The sequence below is a fragment of the Polypterus senegalus genome, chromosome 2 (genome assembly GCF_016835505.1).
Source record: "Polypterus senegalus isolate Bchr_013 chromosome 2, ASM1683550v1, whole genome shotgun sequence".
Taxonomy (NCBI): Eukaryota; Metazoa; Chordata; class Cladistia; order Polypteriformes; family Polypteridae; genus Polypterus; species Polypterus senegalus.
In genome coordinates this window covers 53,058,572-53,085,793 of record NC_053155.1, presented here as the reverse complement: position 1 = coordinate 53,085,793, position 27,222 = coordinate 53,058,572, and the positions used below count along the sequence as shown (strand labels likewise).

Sequence of the window (27,222 nt, the reverse complement as noted above, 5' to 3'; positions counted from 1 at the left end):
TAAATAATCCAAATAATTTCTTCTATGTGTACCTATATTATAAGAAAGGATACAACAACACAGATATTTTGCATATATATTATTTTCCTAATACAATACCTCTCTACAAGACTAAAAACCAAATAAGATAATTTCCAACTAGTTACAGGAAATATCATATCAACCTCAACAGTAAGAATTCTCATCAATACACATCAAATCCAAGTTTTTTTCTCCATAAGGTGGTTATATTGGGTCAGATATTCAGGAAGCCATCGAACCTGTGTGACCAGTAGGCGGCGTTGCAGCACCCAAACCCCCAGGCACAAGTACCGGGTGCAAGTACAAGGTTTATTACTAATAATTACATTTACAAAGGCTTCTTAATAAAAACAATTTCAATTCCAGTGCCTTCTTCTATTCTCCCACTCCTCCCAAGTGAGCTTTGTCCTCTTCCACCCAACTCCAACTCACCTGGAAGAGGTTGAGTGGCTCTTTTTATATTAAACTCGGGAATACTTCTTGTGCTAGGGCATTGCCCGTTGGTAGTACTTCCATGTCAAACGGAAGTTTCACAAAGCACAGATCGCATATCCCTACAGCAACCACTGGCAGCAGCCATGGAACCAGACAAAGCTACCTTAAGGTACTCCAGTTCCTGATATACCTTGTGGGTGTTTCCACCCTTCCATCATCCCAGCCAGGTAAGGGATTGGATCCCATTCTGAGAGGCACGCCAGTGCATTCGTGCCATTCATCACAACTGATTATCTGGTGCCACAGATCACCAATGTGGTTTGTGAATTAGATTTTCAGCAGAGAAGAGGAGAATTATTATCATCCAGGTCCTTGCAGTACACTATAAAAGTTTTTGTATACACTGAATTGTATGTATTAAGATCTTTCAGTAACAAAATGGAAAATAATAATATGCTTCAGCTTTCTAGATGTTGTCAACTTTTGGAATTTATAGCAAAATCTCCCTTTTGACAGATTGCGGTGACTTCATCTTTATTCATAGTGATATCCTTCTGGGCAGAGAGCTGTTCTTCATAACGTTTTATTTCTGAATTTACACTTATCTTTGTTTAGTTGTTGCTGTTGACACAGGTAATGGGGTATCGATTTTCATCAATTGAAACCATGTTGGGAACACTCAGCATCAAATCTGTTGAACATACTCAGCATTGTTTGGTCAATATCTTTGGGGATGTGTATGCAGAATGAAAACTTCCGTACTCAGTCTGAAGACCCATCCAACTAAGTTTGCTGACAAAGCTGAAGCCCAAACTCAAGCCCTGACTCAAAATTGCTCTCTTTTCCTCAGTGCAGGCAGACACACATCCATACAAACTTTGCTTGGTTGCAATGTGCTTATATTGATAGGTAGAAAATGTTCTGAACTTTTTAATAAACAGTTATTGCATAAATATCTAATACTTCTTGAAAGTTAGGAGTGGCTCATAAATGTAACAGGCTAGCTGGGAAAGCTGGTGTTATAAGCAAAATGAATGTATGAGACATGAGTAAAGACATTACAGATACTTTCCACATCATAACATACTAGAAACTAGTTCCAGCATACGCATATTTACTGTATGTTTTTGTAGAATTAATAGCAATAATTATAATAAATCATACTTATTTTCCTTATGGGACAGTAGACAGTAGCCTACCTCCACTCATCCTTCTGCTGATAACAGCATAGGAGAGACATCCCCACCCTCAATTACAGCAGCGCAGGTGAGCAGAGAGCTGAGGAGACTTTGTACCAGGAAAGCAGTAGGTCCAGATGGAGTATCGCCACGACTGCTGAAGGGCTGTGTGTTGGAGCTGGGGAGTCCTCTACACCGCATCTTCCACCTGAGCCTGGAACAGGGGAGAGTCCCGAGGCTTTGGAAAACATCTTGTATCACCCCAGTCCCAAAGGTATCACGTCCTAGTGAGCTGAATGACTTCCAGCCTGTCACTCTGACGTCACATGTGATGAAGACCATGGAGTGGCTGCTGCTTCACCATCTGAGGCCACAGGTCTGCAGCGCCCTTGACCCTCTGCAGTTCACATACCAGGAGAAGGTGGGAGCGGAGGATGCCATCATCTATATGCTACACCGATCCTTCTTCCGTTTGGAGAGAGGCAGTGGTGCTGTAAGAATTATGCTTTTGGACTTCTCTAGCGCCTTTAACACCATCCAACCTCTGCTCCTTAGGGACAAGCTGACAGAGATGGGAGTAGATTCACACCTGGGGGCATAGATCGTGGACTATCTTACAGACAGTCCTCAGTATGTGCGTCTCGGGAACTGCAGGTCTGACATTATGGTCAGCAACACAGGAGCACCGCAGGGGACTGTACTTTCTCTGGTCTTGTTCAGCCTATATACATCGGACTACCAATACAACTCGGAGTCCTGCCACGTGCAAAAATTCACTGACAACACTGCCATCATGGGCTGCATCAAGAGTGGGCAGGAGGAGGAGGAGTATAGGAAGCTAATCAAGGACTTTGTTAAATGGTGCGGCTCAAACTACTTACACCTGAACACCAGCAAGACCAAGGAACTGGTGGTGGATTTTAGGAGGCCCAGGCCCATCATGGACTCCATGATCATCAGAGGAGATCGTGTGCAGAGGGTACAGACCTATAAATACCTGGGAGTGCAGCTGGATGATAAATTGGACTGGACTACCAATACTGATACTCTATGTAAGAAAGGTCAGAGCTGACTATACTTCCTTAGAAGGCTGGCGTCCTTCAACATCTGCAATAAGATACTGCAGATGTTCTACCAGACGGTTGTGGTGAGTGCCCTCTTCTATGTGGTGGTGTGCTGGGGATGCAGCATAAAGAAGAAGGATGCCTCACATCTGGACAAACTTGCTCTATTGTAGGAATGAAGCTGGACAGTTTAACATCTGTGGCAGAGCGACGGGTGCTGAGCAGGCTCCTGTCAATCATGGAGAATCCACTGCATCCACTGAACAGTGTCATCTCCAGGTAGAGGAGCAGCTTCAGCGACAGACTGCTATCACTGTCCTACTCCACTGACAGACTGGGGAGATCGTTCCTCCCCCGCATTATGCGACTCTTCAATTCCAACCCGGGGGGATAAACGTTAACATTATTCAAAATTATTGTCTGTTTTTACCTGCATTTTTATTACTCTTTAATGTTGTTTATTGTTTTTTGTATCAGTATGCTGCTGCTGGATTATATGAATTTCCCCTTGGGATTAAAAAAGTATCTATCTATCTACTTAGCTTCAACAAGGCACATTGCTCAATTCTTTTTCTGTTTCTTATAGTAAAAAGGAGGCATGTGTTTCCACTTGGAAGTGATCAATTAGTTTCTAATAGGAGAAGAGGGCACTTAGGCCAATGAAGGTAAAAGGACAGGGGCATGAGCCACTGTAACCATCCTACATACCCATTTCTGCTGAGGTAAGCTTCTTATTCACAGCCTCGCCTTGCCTCCTGACTCAGGCTCCTCAAATAGAGTAAGGCGGCTCCTTACACCTGGGAGTACTCCAGGTGGCTCATTAGGGGTTAATGTAATTGGAATTACTCCAAGGTGCAATGGAAACCCAAAATAGGGTTTACAGCTGCCCTTGGTAGCCCCCATGCCCTGTGGAAATCTATGGTGCCACAGCCACCCCAGAGGGCTGCCCTCTAGTGTTCCGATCGAATGTAGTACTTTGTGGATGCTCTCCCCTCTGGTTCTTTCATCCAGCTGGGGTCCTGGCTGGCTAATGGCTGTAGCCACCCATAACAGTACTCAGCTGTCTGCTTATTCACTTAAAGCAGAAAACAAGAAAGTCTGCATTAGTGTAAAAAGCTGCATTAATTCAGGGTATTTACATGTGTAAGAAATGTAATGATTTTCTACATGAGGTAGAAGTGCAATATAAACAAGAATAATTGCATGAAATATTAAAAATATAAAAATATGTGCTTCAATTTAAATGATTAAAGCAGGTGTCCTCAATCATGGTCCTGGAGGGCCGCATTGGCTGCAGTTTTTCCTTCCAGCCAGTTTCCTAATTAGAAGACAGTCCTTGCTGATAATGAAACATGGTATTTAACCATTTGGCTTGTTAGTGCGTTCATTCATGCAAGGGAAATTTGAATTGCACTGTAGAGTTTCTTTCTCTGAAGACATTATCCATGTGTTTTGTGGACCAGAACAGATTTAAACTTAACAGTCCTTCCAATTCCTCTCTCATTTATGTCTTTATTTATTTTTAACACAGATACCTGATGGTGCATATAGACAGGTTTAAAAGGAAGCCCGTTAGCTGGAGAGCTGCTGGTTTACTGGTTATTTGCATTTCATTATTAAGTAATGTCTGGTTAATTAAACATGCAACAATTAAAACTTACATGCAGCTGCTAAAAACTAAAATAGGAAATTAAGGGTTCTGCATTGTAACAGACCAGATAACTAAAATCCCAAGAACTGTATATTGCTTTAGTAGTAAATAAGTGGGTTCAAATTAAGAAAATGGTTGAAGTTAAAAACCTGCGGCCACTGTGGACCTGCAGAAATGTAATTGAGGATTCAACAATGTAACTAAAATTTGTCTTTGACAAATGAACTCGCTAACAAGGCCTAGAGTTAAATACCAAGTTACATTATCAGCACAAGCTGAGTTCTAATTGGGGATACGGGCTGGAATGAAAACTGTAGCCGCTGCTCCCCTCCAGGACTGTCATTGAAAACCCCTGGATTAAAGTCTAAATATTCTCGACTGTAATAGAAGTTTGTCATTTTTTATCCTCTGAAATAGGTTTATAGATGGTGACATCCTTAGTAAAGAATAAAAAAAAAATCACATTTGTAATCACTGACATTGAAATAGTCTAAAAGGATACCCAACATGCTCATGTTTGAAAAGTGGCATTTTTAACTTTCTGGGAGTGGTTTTTAGAAGGCTGGGACCACTCGTAAAGAATCAAATGTCAAAAATAGAAGGGGACAACAAATAGCTCAATGTCTTGCATAACTAGACATTAAGACGAGGTAAACAGTTTATCACATGTCGGGCTTTTCTTGCACCATTGAGCAAGGTGGCGCTGGAGAAAGCAAACTGAAGTGATTTCAAAATGTTCATAGGTAATTTTTATGGACGCTGTATTCAGCCTTAATTTTCACAGTTTCATGGCAAGACAGATGCTTTTGTTAAATTTCAGTTGAGCTTTACCTGGCCTGATGTGGGTACATGGGTCAGTTTAACTTGGAAAACTGCCACACTCCTACGCTGAATAAATGAGATTAACTCTGATGTTTAGTGGGCCTTGTAAAGAGTGTATTTGGCAACCTTAATTTTCAGAGCTTTGAGAAAAGGCAGAATATTTTGCTAAACTGCAGCTGAATTTTGCCCAGCTGAACAAGGATACAAGGGTCACATTGACTAGCAAAGTTGGCATATTCCCATATCTAATGAGTGGAACTAACTATGACGTTTAATGGGCCATGTATTGCAGGAGATTGCAAAGTCGGTCCAGGAAGCCTGTAGTGGCAGCAGATTTTTGTTCCAGCCATAATGCTTAATTTAAAAAAAAACCTTGCCAATAACAAATTTTAATTAAATTTAAGGGTTGTTAGTGTTTTCATTCTGCCATGTTTGGACATTATTATGTTGTAGGTTTTTTCCTTTTTATGTTCAGTTTAAATGGCAACCCTGTTCTCTCAATATATTTGTCCCCCTTTGTTGTGGTAATCATGAATTGAATGATTTTGTGTCTTTGTATTTTGAAACATATGCTTGTTTTATATGTAACCTTTTTTTTCCTTTTTCTACATAAATGCATTCAATGTAAAGTTAAAATAGGCACAGTACACCAAAATAAATTAAGTGATTAGTAATCTTTGCTCTTCTACCATATCTAGTAGTCATTTTAGGGGCAGTTTATGTTTTCATCCATATTGCTTTTTTAAGACGGTTTAAGTTCTCCACAATCTTTGAATCCTAACTCAATAAAGACTCTTGCTACCCTCATAGGCAAGCTTTCAAAAAACAAAAGCAATAACAAGCCAAACTCTATATAAAGATAAGTTAATACTGTATTTCTGTACTGCAATAAATAAGGTCACGTTTTAGTATGGCACAGAACCAAGGCCGGATTTGGATGAAAAGAGGCCCTAGGCTATTCCACTTATGAGGCCCTTTCACCTCCCATTTTTAAGTTTGTTCAAATTACTAACAATTTGAATGTAGGCCCCTCTTGATCTTGAGGCCCTAGGCTGAAGCCTAGTTAGCCTATAGGAAAATCCAGCCCTGCACAGAACACACCTTGACACCAGCTTGATACTTTGCTATGTTCCACTCCTTGAGGATCCTATATCCCTACACACTGATTGTGAGTGCCACCGCAAGGTCTCAAGACATGGTGTTAGACTGACAAGCAAATCTAATTAGTTTCTGTCTGCATGATTACATGAATGTGCCAATGTTGGATGGTCATCTGTTCAAAAATGAGTCTCGTATTGCCCGTATTGCCACTGGTATAGGTTCTCTAATCATCCTGTACTGGATAAGCAGATACAGAAAAGGGGCAGGTAGAAGGACGGAGTGGGAACTGTGCTGGATACAAGGCAGACAAGTCGAAAAAGCACCAAATGTTGCTATTTTTGTTCACTACCAATCATTAGGTTCTTACTTGCTACATTCATGTCAAAAATATGGATCAATTAATGAACTCTGACCACCTGTTTCGAGTGATGTTTGTAAAATTTCCAGCAACATAATCTGTGTGTTACGTTCAAGGCTGTCTGCACATAATGAACATAATGAATGAGTAAAGATGGCCTGGAAAGTATACTTACTGTCTAAATACTGCCTCTGTAAAAACAATTACTTCTTAGTAATAACAAAGCAGACTATACGTTATAAGTTTTTTAAGAAACTTTATTGGCTTGTATACCCAAAGAACCTAAAAAAAACAAATAATGTAATAAACAACCGATGAACAAAAAGACTAATCAAAATTGTAATAACCTTCACAAGAGTACATTACATTTTAGATCAATTTTACATGACAAAAATAAAAGACTGTAAATGGGAGGTAAATTACCTGCCAATGACCTTTGTGTTTTGGTTTGGGAGAACATTTCTTATTCTGCAACATCAAGCCTCACATTAAAACATTTGAAATTACCTTTTCTTTTTCAATACGTTAAACTTCTTGGTCAACAGTTACAATTTAAGGCACTGATACTAAAATAAAATTATGTTAACAAAATGGTGCAAAAATATTAACCTAAAACTGTTAAATACCTATAGATGACATTGATAATACTAACTGATATTAACTTTATAACAAAAGGTATATTATAGTTGCTGGGTCCAGAGTAATTTAATACCTGGAGTGATACCACCAGACAGATAAACTTCTCAAGTTTTGGTTTTCACTTTTTCATGTTCATTAAATTCTACAGAAGTACTAATAACACATGGAAGGTCAGAGTGGACTGCGACTTCTCTTCTTGCTTGTTGAAATATAACTAGCAAATCTCCATTCTGCTATATGCCTTTACTTATAACACAACAAAGATCCAATACAGATTACATTGCACAAGTCTTTTATCTAACATGCTGTAGAAATGTGTTCAAAGTGTACAACTGTTCTGTACCTGTTTTGCTTAGGATTCACTGTAATGCTCCCAGACCCCAAAATCTGGTATAAATACTGTTTGGATATCTTTAAAACAAATTATCAAGAGCACCATTTAAGTTACAGTCCGACTGTCTAAGGTATGTTTATAAAAAATAATTTTCCTCATTTTTTTTTATTTGGTTGTCTTCCTTTCCAAAATAAAGACCTAAAGAACTACAAAGACATTAGTCACAGGTAAAATGTTAATTTCAATACTGTCTTAACAATAACCTGTTACTAGCAAATGAAAACCATGGATCTCTACCGACACAATGTTATTTTACCATGCTAGAATAAAAAAAGCAAAATCAGATATACGACAATCAAATTAAAAAATGTCTATCATAAAATGAATGCATGTAAATGTGATTTGACAATATGTTTTCCACTCTCACATCTTTCCTGCATTTTGCTTGTTTATTGATAACCATATAATGACACAAATATTGATAGTGTAGAAGAAGAGTGAGGTCAGTGCACAGGCAAATAAATGAAGGGAAAAGCTTCAGCTGTTATTCCTGCTTTTTACAAAGCCAAAGATTATTAAAGCTGGCAAAAATAAGCAGCAGGCACAACGCAAATAAAAAATAACTATGGTAATAGCATGCAATGTGTAGACTCATAAAGCAGTTATATATATGATAATGGAAAATTTGTAATGTGGGAAAGTCTCATAGAAGGGTAAAATACCACATTAGAAATTACCCCTGTGTGGACAATGTTAGTTCAGTTTAGAAAAGGTTTTCTTAATATTTGCTCTGGACAGGTCCATTTGAATGCACTTGCTTAGGACAAATCTCCCAATTCCCAGGGATCACCTAAATGAATATGTCACTATTTTAAGCTATGCTCAGCCTCTGACTTGGTAACTCAGTCTTATGTTGGTTTACTCTAGGGTGCTGCACCGCTCTCTTGAGATCTGTTTACACTATGTTAATGAAAATGTGTCAATAAATCTGCATGTGAGCACATATAACTCAATTTTTCATGTAAGGATGAACAACTCAGTAAGTGTTCAACTGTTTAGAAATGGGTAACTGTAAAAATTTCTGGATATGTGTACTTCATGACTAGGGTTTTACACATTAACATAAAGTGTTACACTATTTTAACTGTGAACAAAAGCTCAAAACATTTTGGTAAAATAAACAGAATGTCAGGCCAGGATCCAGGTAAACATCCTTTTCATTCACCAGGGAGGCAGAAACCTTTACCAAACTCATTCTATAAAAGGGGACTGAAACTTATCAGATAGTCAGAATTGGCAGATCGTGGACTGAATCTCCATTTATGGATCTACATTAATGATCACCAGTTCCAATAATTCATTCCATCCTGACTAGAGGAAGTGATAACCTTTAGAACAGTGCAAGAACATCATGACAAAAATATTATCAGGTAGAAGAATGAGCCGCTCGATAGCAGATCTGGGACCCAGCATTTCCTTTGAAGTATGTGAGATTGGTGAACAAAAAAATATAAATTTCAATGACCAGTGCTTCTGGGGCAGACTGCTTCTTCCTTTATCACCTGAAAATCTTACTTTTTATTAAACAATGCGTATAAAAGCAAATGCATCAAGTATCATTAAACACAATAAATGGACAGTACAATTGCAAATCAGCTGAGCACAAGTACTCAAGTTCAAGTACAAGGTGAGCTCTTCTTTATACAGCTTTTTCATTTTTTTTCTGTTTGACATATAATTAACTCCATATCCTATTGTAAAACACACCATATATACTTAGAAACAAATATGGTAACATAAAAAATGGATTACAGTTTGACTTTAATGGTCCGATTACAATCTTCCTCAACGCTTAGAAATTCTGAAGATGGCTCACAACGATGGTAATTTACTCGCCATCTTTCTTCCCTAACACAGCTTTACAATGTGCCTTTGACAGCTCAGTTTACACAGTGGGCTGCATACTGAAAATGCAATTGAACTTTGTATAAAGAATGCGGTTTACATTAAAATTTATGAATAATTATAAAACAAAAAGAAGTAAAATCGCACAGAAATATAACTTTGTTCAAAGAGCAGCAAGATCCAAGATTCTTGTCTACTCTCCTTCTGAAGCAGAGTGGATGGCTGCCGGTCAATCTGTGAGGTTTTCCATCTTCCTAGATTTCCTTATTGTTCACTTTCTTAGATTTTTCAACGGTTTCCTGCAGAAATCAGAAAAAAGAATAATATTTATTTTTTTTTTGCTCAATCAGCTGTTGGCTTGCTGCTGCTCCTGTGCGGCATGATCTGCATTTTGTGCGGTGTGTCAAACATTTTAAAATCACAGCCTTGTTGCCTCTCTTCTCCAGACATCCTCAAACACTATTCAATCTCTTTTCGCTGTTCTGTTATTTCACCAAGTAATATTTTCCGTTTGTTTGTGCTAATGCGATCTTTACTCTAAGGCTACGTGCCATTGTGAAGAGGGGGGCTGAACGCACCCCAAGGAGACGTGTTTGCTCCTCCGAAACCCCTTTTAAATGGTGATACAATCGGAAACAAATAACAGTTGTTTTTTTACCTCCTCTTTGCTTTATCAGCTGCTGGCTTGCTGCTGCTGACGTGCCGTGTGATCTGCACTTCACTCGCCTACCCCTTCCCCGAACGCTACGCAGAGATGCGGTCGCTCCTCCAAAACCCCTCTTTGACAGTGATCCAATGGGAATCAAATAACAGTTGTTTGTTTAACTCCTCTTTGCTCGATCAGCTGCTGGATTGCTGCTTCTCCTGTGCGGCGTGATCTGCATTTTGTGTGGCGCTTCAAATATATTAAAGCCACTGTCTTGTCTCTCATCTCCCCCAGACATCCTCAAACACTATTCAATCTCTTTTCACTGTTCCGTTATTTTACCAATTCATTTTCCGTTTGTTTGCACTAATTGTGAAGAGGTGGGCTGAACGCCTCCCAAGGAGACATGTTTGCTCCTCCGAAACCCCTCTTAAACATTGATACAATGAGAAACAAATAACAGTTGTATTTTTCCCTCCTCATTGCCCGATCTGCTACTGGATTGCTTCTGCTCCTGTGCAGCATTATCTGTATTTCGTGCGGTGCTTCGGATGTTTTAAAGTCAATGCCTTGTCTCTGTTCTCCCCCAGACATCATCAAACACTATTCAATCTCTTTTCGCTGTCCCATTATTTCACCGAGCAATATTATCCATTTGTTTGCGCTAATGTGAGCTTTACTCTCATTTTCTTAAGACTGCATGTGTATCATGGGACTTTCTTCAAAAGGTTGTAAGTATAATGTGACTTGCCCATCTCGCGGGAAGTGAAAGTGTCTCTCTGTCTCTCAAAGATCTCTCTTCAAACGATCACGTCTCGTTGCAAGGTTTTTGTTTTTTTTATAATAGAGAGACTTAAAGTGACTGACGTATATCATGTGCAGCAAGTTACAGTTTTTCATTTTGACTCTCTTAATTTTTCAAGGGATGGTAAAAGAGTCAGTTCTATTCCTAAAACTTCACATGGTTCTCCTACCCACTCTAAAATGTAAGGCTGTGAGTATATAACCTTGCCCTGTGAATAAACGATTTTTCCTCCAGGGTTAGGTTCTTGCCTTTTGTTGCCAGTTCCATGAAACTCTGTTTGTGGTGAACTGGTAACTCTGTAAAAGATGATTTCAGCTCTTCCCTTTAATATTTTCTTAACAAAGGAAAGTGGTTTGAGAATATAGTTGGATGAAAAATGAGGTGCTTTCAAGATGATTAAATATAGGCTTGACAAATGAATTATTTTTGATTTTTAAATTAAATAACTTTTAGAAAAAATGTGCCACTCTAGAGCTGTTCCTCACCTGGTGTTTGTTCAGCTCCTCCACACGTCTGTTCCACTCCTCCTCAGTCATTTGCTGTGCATGTAGATCACCATCATCATCAAATACTTCTTTCTTATCCTTTGCTGAAAAAAAAAAAGTATTATTTGATACCTTTTCTCCCGCTAACAAGACCTACACAGGCTGATCAAAAGAATGCCAGCTTGTTATTTGTTTCCTCTTCTCTGCTGTCACTCATTAAGCCTTTAGCATGCACTGTAAATTTGTACTATAAACTCTTTTTTAAAGTTCTGTTTTTGGTTCACATGGGTATGTGTAGATTTTTTGCACTTGGGGTAGCCAATTTCCTCTCATCTGCAGTCAGCAAACTATTTTTTCTCCTGGAAGACTACCATGAGCTAGGATTTGGAGGTGCTGACTTTCATTCTGACCACTGTACATTGTGAAATGTTCCAGTGTGCAATGCAGAGCAAGGTAATAGTGGTTAAACATGGTGAAAAATCAAACTAGACAGCAACAATCATTACTGTTATTCCAAGATGTACACTGGTAGGAGACCCAGTATTAGGCTAAAGACATACAGTGGAGGAAGGCTATCTCCCAAGTATATTGGAAGCACCTAGTAGATCTTCTAGGTAGCATTGGAGACTGGCTGGCCTTGCTCAGTTTACTACTGTCTTGACCAACATCAGGGAATGCTGCCTTGTAAATGAGAAGAGAAATTCTCACTATATTAATTAAAATGTTTCAATGTGATATGGCGAGCCCAAATTGATTAACATCAGAGTTTCTGAATGACGGTTGTGGTTACATCCTATGACTGGCAGTGTTTGGAAGTATTTGTCTTTGCTAATGGTATTGATTATGCTAGAAATACTGAAATAAACTTGCTTCTTCACTTACCATCACAAATCATGGCAGTGCACACCCAGTTTCCACAAGCACAGACACAGCGATTGCACTCCACCTGAGTCTCTGCTCCATCTTCATAAGTTTCATCCTCAAGTGCACACTCTGGAAAAAGACAGGTTAAAATTATGATGGGTATCTAGTTTATTGATTTATTTATGTGATGCCTCTATACAAAGTGACTTACCAGTCACAACCTCATAAAAACAAAATAGGGAGCACAGTGATACAGCATTTAGCATTGCAGCCTCACTCTGACAGCTGAATGAATTTAAATAGTGGCTGGATTGATATCTATGTAAAGTCTGTATGTTCTAACATGGTCAATTTAGATTTTTCTACAGGTAGTTCAGTTTCCCCATATTTTGGAGATGTTCATTCAAGGCTATTTGGTGGTTCCGAATATGCCTTGCATGAATTCACTGATTACATGTGGACTGATAGAGTAGAAAAATATCAGGGCAACTATAAAAATGCCAGCTAAACGGAAACAGGTATGCACAAGTTTAGGCTGCAAGCAAAGACTACCAAATAGGAACTATTATGTATCCATCCATTTTATAAATCTGTTTCAAAATATCAGGAAGCTGTATCCTATAATGGAAGGATTGAGCACAAGCCTCAAACCAAGCAAAACTCCATTACTGGTCACACTCAAATATATACTTAAACTTCAATTTCATGCTAATTTGAAAGATGCTATTTAACATTGCATGCAGTACTGTTACTTCATGCCTAACTGTTCCTTTTTTCATAATAATTATGTAAGAAGAGTTTTTATTACACTTTATAATAATTCTATGTATTTAAATATATTTTGTTTATAACAGTCTGATTTATTTGTGTAAGGATGAGCTGCTATGACATGTGCATCTGTTTCCTCTTCATACTGCACACCCACCCTGTTTTATTTTCTTTTGCTGATGAATCTCACAAGCACAAGAAGAGGTAGCTTTAAGAAATGTCAATGTTGTCAAATCTTGTTGAACGAATTTGTAGTAGAGAGGAGATTTTTTGCAACACATATTCTTTTGTTACCTAATGATTAATTAAGTTTAGATTGGGGTAAAACACCAATATCTAATTGTTAATTCACGTTATGTAAAGGTAAAACACCAGCAAGCTCCACAAATCAATGCTCAAAATAAAAACAAAACTCTCCTAATGATCTCATGTGCACTCATGTGACACTCAATATTAATCATTAGGCACTATATCTAATTTCTAAAACAGTCAGCTTTAGTACAGGAAAAAAACTCCCGTGCCTTGACGTTAGCTTGATTTACTACTGTCATCTCCCAAGACCCGCTTGTGCTTTTTTTATTTACTGATCTGTTTGAACTGGATACAAATCATAGGAAAGGTAAAGATGAAAATAATAAGAAAGACCAAAGCTACAAAAGTGGTTGAAAGTAAAATGCAAGTTTTCTTCATTTTATAAGTGGCAACTGGGCAGTTCTGAAATGGACAGAACACTTGGGTCTCTGGGGCAGTGCTGCTTGGTGACTGCAGAATATTTGTTCTTCCTTATTATGCCAGAGGAAGGACACATTAAATTGTTTGTTGTGTGATAGGCATGCGGTGTGGGCATTAAGCGCTTCTGTTGCGGCTTTATTTTAAACTCAGTGCTGACTTTATTAGGCACACCAGACTTTTAATACAAATAGACTGCTCCTGCAAACAGCCAATCACAAGGCAACACTTCAACATATACAGACATGGTCAGGAGGTTTAGTTGTTGTTCACTAAGAAACTTTGACTGTGACATGATTGTTGGTTCCAGATATTTTGGTGCTGTCCTCTGGAACAGTCACACGCTACAGTCTCTAGTTTTAATGAGGACCAACAGAAAGACCACAAATACTCAAACAACAGCTCTTAACAACAGTAGTGTGCAGATGAACATCTCTAAATACATAATTGTTTACAGTAATGTTTTGGCCTCAATATTTGTTATGATATCATTATAGTAATTTTGTAAGATCAAGGAATTAACTGGTGGCATTATTTTATTTTTGTGTGATTTTATTGATGTTCCAAATTGGGATGTGAATAAAAACATTTAAATATTAAGCTGATCTGAAGGTGAAAACTGTTCAGGAAATTAAAAAAAAAAGGTTAGCTCAGAGAAAACATTTTAATATAGCTTCCTTGTCAAAATGCATATTAATACTATATAAATTCAATATTACACAACTGAATTAATTATTATAACTAGGAAAGTGACCTCTGACAAATCAGGTAAAGTGGGTTAAGGAACCCATCCACGTCAGCTATTCTCCTCATTTTCGTGAACAATTACAACTTCTAAATACAGCAAGTGTAATATACTGTATTACAGGCATAGAAACAATGGTGAGGTTACAGCAGTGGAGAGAAAGCTTGAGACTGAGACACAGGAGTGTGTAGTAGGGGCGCACTAAGAAAACAAGTGTCACAACTTTCTTGGATTCAGGCCACAGTATTGTGAGTATAATCAGAAATGTTTATCACCATATGCTGCTGTATAGCCACTGTTGAGGTCAGTGAGCTCTTACTGCTTTAATAATTAACACCATTTTATGACTTAGCTTGCAGGTAAGCTTCTTTACCTGAAAGTACTGAGGTTGCTGCAAGTATAGGCTCTGGCCCGTTAAGACTCTATATTGGAATGAGTGGGCTAATAAAAGGGGTATCTGGATAGTCATAATAATAATCATAATAATAATAATAGTTGGGTGGGTTTGAGTCCTGGCCTGGCCAATTTGTTTGCAGAGTTTGCACATTCTATCCTAGATTTCTCTCACATCCTGAAGCTGTGTACAGTATGTTAGTTTAAATAGTATTTGAAGATAGCTCTGTATGAATGAGAATGTGTATATATGAAGGGAGGACCAGCAATCCATCTAGTCTCGCCTGTTGTAATGCAGTAACGTGACAGTTTTGAATACGATATATATACATGCCTCTTTCAGAAAGCTCTAAATTCCAGCCCCTCAGAACACCATCCATTATTGCTAAACCTGTGTAAATTTGTAGGATATGGTCTTCTCACACCCAATGATCTGCTTTCTATGAGTACGCAAAATGGGCTGGATGGACTGAGCTGCTCCCTCTCATTTCTTATATTCTCAACGAGTACTTGTGACTGCCCAGTTTCAGACAGTGTGAATAAATTAGCCGCTACTCCTACATGGATTTGACGAGGGTTGGCATTTCATCCTTTGACCTTATCAAAATATTTTGCTGTGTTTGCCACAGAATTTGCTGTGTACTGATATAATTTTGGTAATTGATTTACTGGATTTGGAAATCATTTCTGTTAACCACTGTTTTGTTTTCCATTAGCACTGATACACACTCTGATTTCACTACAGCAAACTTTAAGCCAATTCTCTAGGAATAATATTTTCCAACAGTGTTAATAATTAATCAGAATTAAATAAACCTTTGTTTGGATCTTGCATTAGTGACCCTCAATATGAAAAAAAGTTGTGTGAAACAGATGAATGGAGGTATTTTTATTTAATGGTTATGCAAATAATATATAAAATTTACTGTATATTCTGAATTGACTAGCAAAACTGACTTTAATATAGTAGCTAACAGTGTCCATGTTACTTCTTTACATGATGGAGTCCACCTCACAGAAATACATTTCTGAGATTTGAAATACACACAAAAGAAGATGAGGTATTCAGGATTATATAATGTGTTAATGGATCGGAATGTGCAAATTCACGTTTACAAAGCTTTTTGATTACTTTGGCTGAAGTGCTGATTCAGCAAAGTCATATATAGTACTGGCAATGGGCAGATACCCTAAATGATGACAACTTTTAAAAAAAGTAGTTTAATAATTGAAGGGAATATTTCTTTTATGCACATATTTGTATATTATATCATGAAAAAACAGGTAAAGGTATTTTATAAATTAAAAAAGGAAGAGATATGTAAAATTCTCTGAGTAATTCTTAGGGAAAATATCCTGTGATGCCTCAAAAAAACTAAATATAACAGCTGTAACTTTCTTTTTGTTTTATAGCAAACATTATAATACCTTCGGCTTTTGGAATATTATTCATAAAACAGCATTTCTCCATAGAGATGCAAAAAATAGGACATTTTCTGCTTACTTTTCTCTGGGGGGTTGAATCCTGGCTTCAGACAATTGAGAAACTCATTGAAGCTCAGTTTCCAGTCAGCATTTTCATCAGAGAGTTCAATCAGTGCATCAACACAGAGGCTCCTATTTATAAAAAGATCAAGACAGTCATGCAGTTCACAATTGCAGTACACATATAAACATTATTCAGAAGCAATAAAATCCAGTCTAGAAAGTCTAATTCATTAATTTTTAAATCACTGAGTGAAAAGACACTGTTCAGGGATATTCATTTTAATGAGGCTAAAGGGCTTTAAATGCTAAGAAAATGTCAGTAATGCTTTAACATTTAAAACCCTCAAGACAAATCTCTCAGTAGGACTGATAAATCCCTGACTGATCAATTTACCAAGCCATAGTATGGACCCTATTACAGATAGGAATTGCCAGGGGGCACCACAATGCAATTATCATAATACCTGGGATACAACATGAAAATATTGTGATTTTTAATGTTAATTATTGCTATTTAGATTTCAGGCCTATTCATGCACACTCATGTTGAAATCATATAGGGAAAAAAGTATCAGTCTATTACAACTTAAATGCCCTTGACTCAATCAATTATAATTTTATGAAAAACACTTTTAATATCCAGTAAGCTACATGGTTAAAATTAGGAATATATACTTATTTTATAAAATACATGGGTATATAAATGTAGCTATTGGAGAATTTATGTGTGATGAGCCCGTATGTTTATTATAAGGCTATCAACCAATTATCAAGTTTAGAGCATTTCAAAGTAAACATTTATTTTTAAGCTATGAATGTGCATGTAAAATTATAAAAGACTATTGTCACACACTTGCGAATAGGAGGCAGCTGAAGGGCTTAAAGATTAATGGTATCATATCTGCCCGGGGGTGGCAGGGTGCACTGACTCTCTTTCTAAGTTGCCTGCAGACATTTCCCAGGAAATCCCACCAGGAACTATTGCCTCACTTCTGGTCCTGGGCCTGAGGGCGACATCACTTCCGGCCCCGAAGATGACAGCACTTCCGGTCTCAGCCATGAGGACGACATCACTTCCTCCGGACTTCCTAGAAAGCCTCACTCCCTTCCTCTAGAATTCAGTTTTGTTTTGGACGCAGTCCTGTAAACTGCTTTTGCTTACATTTCTCCAACTTTGCAGCCAGGAATAGATTATATGGGTGGCTGCCCCAAACCTTACCCATGTCTGAAGTCTCGTGCTGAAGTCTCACGCTACTTATATATACATTCCTACATGTAGTACATTTCACGTTTCTTTTGTTGGTACCATTTTCACAAAGAACTTACTGTATTTCATACTTCAATATGTTACTATAATGTTTTAAAAACTTTCTTTTCTGAAATACTATTTAAATTCAATATAAATAAATAAGGAAAAGAAAAAAAATCCTGTGGTGCTCTGTATAACCTCTCTTTTTTATTGCTTGTGGTGGACCTTCATTATTTTCTCTTCACATAGATGAGCTTTGGCCAATCAGCTTATCTGAGTCGACTGTAAAAGCACCAACAGAACAGCATGATATGTGTGTATGTGGCAGATACAGTAACTGAGATGAGCAACTTCAAATGAAGTTTTTTGTACACAAAATTCACATAATCTTCTGTGAACAACAGGAAGAAAGAGACACACAATGCAGGAAAAGTGCTTTTTTCATTTTCTCTTTGATTACTTTGTTGTGATTAATGCAAATCCTCCAATTTGATGTGCATAGAGCACTTTGATTCTGAAGCTCTGAGTCTCATGCTGCTATGTTAATGTTGCACAATCAATGGCAATGCACAGACAATTTGCTATACAAGTAGAAGTAAAATGCTTTGCTTATAAAATTCCAAAAATTGTGAAAAATGCAAAAGCAACCCAAAAAACTACCAACACTTGTCCATGGTGTATTGATATATATTTTTATGAAAATTACTACAATATTACCTGAGAAGTCGATTGTTTTCCTCATCCATGTAGGAGGTAATGTTAACTGCTGTTTGGTTGTGCTGAACAAAGTTAAGAAGCTCATTTGAATCCAACTGGGAGTCTCCATTGTCATATTTCTGTGAAACAATCACCAGAAAATGTCCCATTAGATCTAAGCATATTCATCACCCCACCACACGCAAACGTGGGATGTCATGATTCTAGAATTTTTATATTTGATACCAACACCAGTGAAATTTTCTGATACTCGAAATCTATATAATACCACACAGCAAAAGCAGAAATCCCATTCAGTGGCTTTTTATTAAAAGTACCTCCATTATTCAAGTGAATAATTGTATGCCCTTTTCTGTAACGGAATATAAAATATATAAAAACTAATAGTTATAGCAGCTTTAAACAGTGATATATCCATCAGGTTGTTACCCAACTATCATTTCAGTAAATGAACCCTGATATTCATATACAGTATATCAAAATACAATGCATGACTTAAGTTTTAATGTGTGCTAGACATTGGCGGGGGGGTATTTTCCATACGTTGCTTAAATCATCCGAGATCAAATGCCTAATCTTGGATGAGTTAATGCCGGTGAAGCCCATCCGGGATAAGTCAGTTTTTCAAACGCAGCCGTGTAGTGGATTAGTTTAGCTGGATCTAATCATCCGAGATGAATGCGCGCGCCCGCGCTAACTGAAAAGCCCGTATATATTGAGTCTAGAAAACATGATCAGCAAGTCTTTGATAGGCTGCAACAAAATGACGAAAGAACGGGCGCACTCTTTCACACAAGCGGAGTAGGACCTGTTACTCGAAGGATATGAAGAATTTTAAGATTTAATATGCACAAGGGGTAACACTGCAAAAGCAGCCCAAACCAGAAAAGACGGCTGGCAAAAAGTGGCCGACAAATTAAACGCTAAGTAGTGTGCAATGTACTTACTGAATGCAGCGTTCCATTTCCTATGTGTCAGATTAATTATTATTTAATATGTCATAATTCCAGATCAAACGTGAGCACAAGGAGAACATGGGAACAGGTTAAAGTGAAGTACAAGAATATTCTTCAAACTGGTAAATATTAGTATATAACTTTAAAAAAATGTTAAAATAAAGATAATAAATATATATATATATAATATAAAAAACATTAATTTTAAAGCTAATAAGAAGGCAGACAAGCAAAAAACAGGTGGAGTTCCACTCTGTCCAGACCTAACCCTTGCAGAAGAGTTGGCTCTTCAGAAAAATGCCCGCCGCCCTGTTTCTGAGAGCATTTTTTTTTGTTGGGTCAGTTGCAGGGAATGGCATATCCCTAGAACTTGTGTCTGACCAACAAGATATTGACGAAGGTCAAATATTTGATGAAGACACTGTGTCTGATTATTCATCAGGAGGAGAGGTACATTTTCCAAATAATGTTTGATCAGACTCCACTCTGATCAGTCCCATGTGCCCCAAACACATTTGGATATCATGGGTAATGAGAATGTTAGGCTGATTGTGAGATTTTTTATGGAACTGTGGGTGTTTTTGCCTGTGTACCTGCACACGCAGGTGTCCAGAAAACACTATGAAAACCCGAGGGAAATATTTCAGAGCCAAACTGACTTCATGAATTGCCTGGCAAACTGCACTTTTAGATATATTTTCCACATCACCTATACAGTATATAAAAAAGTGCCACTTGCAAAAAAACCCAAAGCAATGCATACTGCCTGTGTGGTTGTGAGAGCCTGCTAGTTTGATTTCGAATATAAGGTGCTAATAAATCTTTGAGGTACAATATTCCCCCTCGGCTAAAGCGGTATCTTTCGAAAAGAATTTCCTCTGGAAACAATAAAGGATCTTGCCGATAGCGCAAACCCCTCTCTATATGAAATTCTCTTCTTATAATTTGTGCACTGATATCAATTGGTAGCTCATTCATGAACGGCAAAGCCATGACTGGATGAAATCCATGCACGGAAACTGATTAAGTGTGTGAGCCAATCCTTGTTTACACAGAATAAACCTGCTCCGAGCAGGTTTGAGGATTTATATCTGCTGCTGTGACAACACATCCAGCAAGAGTTTCGAAAAACCGACAGATCCAGGATCATGCCAAATCGTCAATAATTAGGCCTACAGCTGGCTAAACGAGTAATCCAAAATACGAAAAATACCCCCGAGGACTTCTTCAGTGTAACAACATGTGGGGGCAGCAGGGAAGGTGGTGTTAAGCATTGAGTTTATAAAGAATTACTGTATATACAGTACTTGCGGATATATTCTCCCGTGGATAAATCAGGACTTTATTTTATCTTATAATTTCTGGTGTTTTATAATGTCAGCCATATAAGTCAAATGCGGAAAACTCACGCTATTGGTCCAAGAAATTATGATATGCTCAAGCCCACCTCAGAGCACACTGTCTTTTTTTTCTATGTGTGTGCAGCAATGCGCTGTATCAGTGTGTGCTCCTAACCTATCTCTCTCCCTCTCTCTTTCTATTGTGCCTACGTGACCACACAGTAATACCCGAACAATTCCAAAGAAACGTTTGCCCTGATTTGTGTTTTTTGTATCTCACACCCTCATACACCTTTATCTTAAAAGCATCCCTTATCTACGATGGAGCATTCGATCTGAAGAAAATATGAAGCTGGTTTTAAATGAAATGTTGTTGAAGTAGCGAAAGAAATTGGTAACTGCGCTGCTGCAACAAAATTCGATGCATCTGAGAAACTGATGCAAGACTGGCTGAGACAAGATGTTAAAAAAAAGTTGTTTTTTTGAATGGGCGTATAAGTTGGGGTCTGGTTTTATGATCGATACTTTGGATTTCAAGACCCGACTTATACGTGAGCATATACGGTATATCATCACAGACTACCTGATTTATCTTCCCATGTGCCCAGTTGAAATTTATTCTCTTACATTTTTTTTTCCAGTAAATAAAAATAAGTAATAGTTAAAATCAATACTAAAGATAACAGTTAAAACATTTATTATATCTGTACTGTTCCAATTTAATTCAAATTATTTTTCATTTAAATTAACTTTCACAAAAATAAATTTCTAACAACATTCTTTTAAATCTAGTTTGTCAGAAAATCACTCTATTGGGTTGTAACATTTTGCTATTTTAAGATTTATATTTGGAATCATTAGTTGGTAAAAGTGTACGAAAGAGAAATTATTAATGGAAGAGTCAAATTAAATCAAATTTCAAATGTCACAATCTCCTGGTCCTTTAACTGTACAAGCGTATCCGTCCTTTTTTACAGTCATCCAAACTTTAAGCTTTCCTGTGTGTGTCATTTTTAAATTATTCATTATTTCAAAACTCTTGTAAAAAAAACTGTTTTCAAAGCATCTCTGAAGTGATCATAAACTAGACTGATATTACCTGTAGTCAATTAATCTTAATCATTCAAATATACAACACGTGTGCTTTTACTATGTTCGTCACATTTTAGAGGTTATACTCATAAACATTAGTTTGCCTTCAAAAACCAAACAAATTTAGCATTTGTTAACTTACAGATTTAACATTTGTATATTCCTAATCAACAATGAAGTAGGCTGTTTTGCCTGTCTCTGCAATTTCATGTTTCTTTTAATACAGTACACATATTTATAGGGAGTCATTCTTGAAACACTACATGAATTTTGCTTTGCCATGCACAAATGGAGCAGGTCATTTCATCATCAGTGTAGACAACTCAAATAGCTATTTCTTTTAAAAATTGCCTCAGACAACCCTAACCTACATAAGCCAGTTACAGAATGAATGGATGTTTGGGCGAACATCTATACACATGCTTATTACAATCCGAGAATGATTGCAAAGCGCTGTACCTTTATTGGGTCCGTCTAGGGTAATATATTAAAAAGAGATTAATCATGCCCTCCTTTCATTTCCTCTTACAAATTCATGACACTACAAGTTAAATGATTACAGTTCACATCTGAGCAGTCACATCATTGTGCTTTCAAAGTATTCACAAATCTATATTCTGAGCTAATTCCATATACAAACGGCAATAATGAGAGTTTATGTGCGTGTGTGTTTTGGCTTTTTCTTAATGATAAACACACCTGCAATTGCGCACTGAAATTCTTCTGACTTAAACACAAAGCATTTCCAAATGTGATTTCTGCTGTTTCTCTTTTTGACATGTCGATGTGGTACTATATCATCACCACTGTGAGCAATTTTTAAATGTAGTTTTAGCTTAAGTTTTTTCCATGTATTATTGTGCCTTCTGAAGTAATTTGTCTATTTGCAGTCATGCATGCGTGCCCTCATCTGTACTATTAATAATGTAAAAAATATTACTGTTACATTTTTGAAATTTTGGTATTGAACTAACACTGACGTATTGGTTCCTGGGACATTCCTAACACACACATCTACAACAGATTTGCTCATCTATGCATTTTTCAAAGTACTAATCCTCCTTCCAGAGAAGTTATAGTAATTTATTTAGTAAAAGACTGCAGTTAACTACACGGATTCTAAATGGAAAACAGAACAGCCAAATTCATTCTTATCCATTTTGCACCCATAATGTTTAGTGCCAGCTCTGTCATGCTAACTCACAATTTCATTCACTTTGGTTATCCCATAGAATACAAAATTAGGCGAACAGTCTGCTAAATTTTCCTGTAGTCTCAGAGGATTCCCCTTTTTTGCAGTTTGTAGCAAAGACTCCACGCCAACTCAGCAGCTGATGGCTTTTAGAAAATGTGTGAATGAGATACTGGGTCAATTTACCTATTAACTAGCCAAAAGAACTTCATGCACTGAATGGTCTCGTTGCAAAACACTTTGTCATTCATCTTAACTGACACTGTGTGGAGGTGGAGATCCTCATGGCTTACCAATAGTTTTTTCTTAGGTTGGTGATTCTAGCCATCTATAAAAACATAATCTTTTTCTGGATGTAAGAAGAAAGGTCTCCAGCATGATACACTTTAGTGCAAAACCTCCCTCTGCTAATATTCATGGCCTTTTACTTCACATATTCTGCTTTGTTGACTAATGTGTTGATTTCCACTCCAGATTTTCATTGATACAAAATAATAATGTTTCCTTAAAAGCAATGAAAGGACCACCTCAACAGATGGACCACCTACTGTACATGCGTTTTCTTAAGACCTCTAGAAATCCACAGGCAGCTTTTGCACCCATTGAATCGCCTTAACACAAAGATCATCTGTATGCAACAAACACTCTAAGCTGTTGTTTCTTTGGGCTGTTAAATGACGATTTGATTACAATGCTGAGGACTTTGCAAGATGAATTTTAAATAAATATATTCCTCAAGGATTTTAGCATCTTCATAACATCACTGTGATTTGCAGAGCTAGGCTGTCTGCTGTTTGCAAGAAGAGAGCTAACAAAAGACAATAGACAGCGCTAAATGTGGCATTCTGTTGAGTGGCAGACTTGTGATTGTTCTCATAGTCCTACATACTGAAAGGAAAAGCTCTCCATTCGTCTTGTTTCCAAAGATCACAGGACCGGGGATTGAGGTCTAAAACAGTTGCCTGGTGACAATCATCATTAATTTCGGTCCCATCACCAAGGCCTTTAGCTTACTCTTTTCACCCAGCTGGTTTCTTTAGGCTCTCAATTTAATCCTGCACATTTCCTTAACTGCTCCAAAATTAAAAGCACTCTCCTTCTTTTATTCCTTATAACATTCCTAAAGTAACTAATATTTAATCCATTCTTTTTCTCACACCTAAACAGCCAGAACAAAGGAGTAGGATATGTAAATGCCATGACCAAAACGAGTGGTACTATTCAGTACCCGTTTCAAGTGTGGTTAAGAGAAGCCAGTATGTGCTTCCCGGCTGCTCTCCACTTTACCTTTAGCACCTCATTTATAAGGTAGTAACAATACGTTGGGCCAAATGGCACATAAAAGCTGACCTTTATATTAACAGAAAATTAACTCATATGAAACAAATTGAAATTCTGCTCTTAATATTGCAATTTATTTGTTATTTTAATTATTACTATTTGCTGTTTATTATTACTGTTATTAATTATTGTTATCATTATTATTTGAATATGATAAGTGAGAGCAATAGATGGATAATAAAAAGATATGGATGAGCTGCTGAGCTACAATTTCTTTGCTGCCTACTTTAGCTGGCAATTATCATCCTCTTTAATAAAACCCCTGTGTGCGTCCAAGTGTCCGTGCGTGTGTCTTCTGGTGAAGTGCACATGCGTGGGCCGCGCCGCACATTGTACCGTGCCCCGCCCATGCGCTTGGCACGTTCACGCACACACACTGGAAGCTGGGCACGCAGTGAATGGCCTAGCCGCCGCCGCACGATGAGCAAATAAAGCACACACACTGGAAGCTGGGCACACAGTGAACGGCTGTGCATGATACAGTGGTGTGAAAATCTATTTGCCCCCTTCCTGATTTCTTATTCTTTTGCATGTTTGTCACACAAAATGTTTCTGATCATCAAACACATTTAACCATTAGTCAAATATAACACAAGTAAACACAAAATGCAGTTTTTAAATGATGGTTTTTATTATTTAGGGAGAAAAAAAATTCAAACCTACATGGCCCTTTGTGAAAAAGTAATTGCCCCCTGAACCTAATAAATGGTTGGGCCACCCTTGGCAGCAATAACTGCAATCAAGCGTTTGCGATAACTTGCAATGAGTCTTTTACAGCACTCTGGAGGAATTTTGGCCCACTCATCTTTGCAGAATTGTTGTAATTCGGCTTTATTTGAGGGTTTTCTAGCATGAACCGCCTTTTTAAGGTCATGCCATAGCATCTCAATTGGATTCAGGTCAGGACTTTGACTAGGCCACTCCAAAGTCTTCATTTTGTTTTTCTTCAGCCATTCAGAGGTGGATTTGCTGGTGTGTTTTGGGTCATTGTCCTGTTGCAGCACCCAAGATCACTTCAGCTTGAGTTGACGAACAGATGGCCGGACATTCTCCTTCAGGATTTTTTGGTAGACAGTAGAATTCATGGTTTCATCTATCACAGCAAGCCTTCCAGGTCCTGAAGCAGCAAAACAACCCCAGACCATCACACTACCACCACCATATTTTACTGTTGGTATGATGTTCTTTTCTGAAATGCTGTGTTCCTTTTACACCAGATGTAATGGGACATTTGCCTTCCAAAAAGTTCAACTTTTGTCTCATCAGTCCACAAGGTGTTTTCCCAAAAGTCTTGGCAATCATCGAGATGTTTCTTAGCAAAATTGAGACGAGCCCTAATGTTCTTTTTGCTTAACAGTGGTTTGCGTCTTGGAAATCTGCCATGCAGGCCGTTTTTGCCCAGTCTCTTTCTTATGGTGGAGTCGTGAACATTGACCTTAATTGAGGCAAGTGAGGCCTGCAGTTCTTTAGACATTGTCCTGGGGTCTTTTGTGACCTCTCGGATGAGTCATCTCTGCACTCTTGGGGTAATTTTGGTCGGCCGGCCACTCCTGGGAAGGTTCACCACTGTTCCATGTTTTTGCCATTTGTGGATAATGGCTCTCACTGTGGTTCGCTGGAGTCCCAAAGCTTTAGAAATGGCTTTATAACCTTTACCGGACTGATAGATCTCAATTACTTCTGTTCTCATTTGTTCCTGAATTTCTTTGGATCTTGGCATGATGTCTAGCTTTTGAGGTGCTTTTGGTCTACTTCTCTGTGTCAGGCAGCTCCTATTTAAGTGATTTCTTGATTGAAACAGGTGTGGCAGTAATCAGGCCTGGGGGTGGCTACGGAAATTGAACTCAGGTGTGATACACCACAGTTAGGTTATTTTTTAACAAGGGGGCAATTACTTTTTCACACAGGGCCATGTAGGTTTGGATTTTTTCTCCTAAATAATAAAAACCATCGTTTAAAAACTGCATTTTGTGTTTACTTGTGTTATATTTGACTAATGGTTAAATGTGTTTGATGATCAGAAACATTTTGTGTGACAAACATGCAAAAGAATAAGAAATCAGAAAGGGGGCAAATAGTTTTTCACAGCACTGTAAGATATAAAGGACACCATTGCTGGGGAGAGCAGCAGCCCACATAAAATCCGTTGTTGGGGAGATGCCACACAAAATAATCAGTTGCACGTCCCCACAGATTAAAATACTTGCTGGGGAACTGCACAGTACTTGCTAGGGAGACGCCACAGGCACGATTATAAACAGCACGCCACACATTACATCAGTTGCTGGGGACACTCTGCTGATTGCCCACTGTTGTGACAGAAAATTAAAGTCATATTACGGACATCAAAGCCAGTATTACTTTCAGAGAAAATTACAGGCATTTTATGGAAATACAAACCAGTATTACTGCGAGATAAAATTAAAGATATATTAAAGGATGCATATTACAGCCACATACAAGCCAGTATTACTGTAGGAGAAAATATTACGGACGTATCTACTAACAACATGCCACCCAAAAAAAGGACACGTCAAGTAGGACAAAAGACACAGACAATCAAATCCTATATAAGCAACATCTCCTGGAAGAACGGTCAGCTCAACAAGTAAACATCAACAAAAGAAAGGCTGAAAGACAAAGAAAAATACAAGCAAAAAGATTGATTGAAGAAAAAGAAAATGACTGTCAGAAAAACGCTAAAAGAGAAAGACTCAGAAGAGCAAACCTTAGAAAAGGTTGGCATTTACTTGCCAGAACCACTATTCAGCCATGGTCAGTTTTATGTTGCATTATCAAGAGTTAGAAGTTTTCCAGATGTTGTTGTCAAGGTTGTAGAGATTCCTGAACAAGGCAAACTGTTGCCAAACTCAGACAGAATATTTACAAGAAATGTTGTCTATA

The 27,222-nt window shown here is 37.7% G+C and overlaps 1 protein-coding gene across 1 annotated transcript in view; it reads right to left on the bottom strand.

Annotated features, from left to right (window-relative positions):
- Window positions 1-7,084: 7,084 nt before the first annotated feature.
- fstl1b (follistatin-like 1b) overlaps window positions 7,085-27,222 on the bottom strand; it is a 117,454-nt gene continuing 97,316 nt past the window's right edge. Inside the window, exons 7-11 of the mRNA XM_039743691.1 lie at window positions 18,398-18,516; window positions 16,448-16,560; window positions 12,327-12,437; window positions 11,445-11,548; window positions 7,085-9,807 (exon numbers count right to left, since the gene is read on the bottom strand). Coding sequence (XP_039599625.1) covers window positions 9,763-9,807; window positions 11,445-11,548; window positions 12,327-12,437; window positions 16,448-16,560; window positions 18,398-18,516 — 492 coding nt within the window. The 3' untranslated portion in view covers window positions 7,085-9,762. The remainder of the gene's footprint in view (window positions 9,808-11,444; window positions 11,549-12,326; window positions 12,438-16,447; window positions 16,561-18,397; window positions 18,517-27,222) is intronic.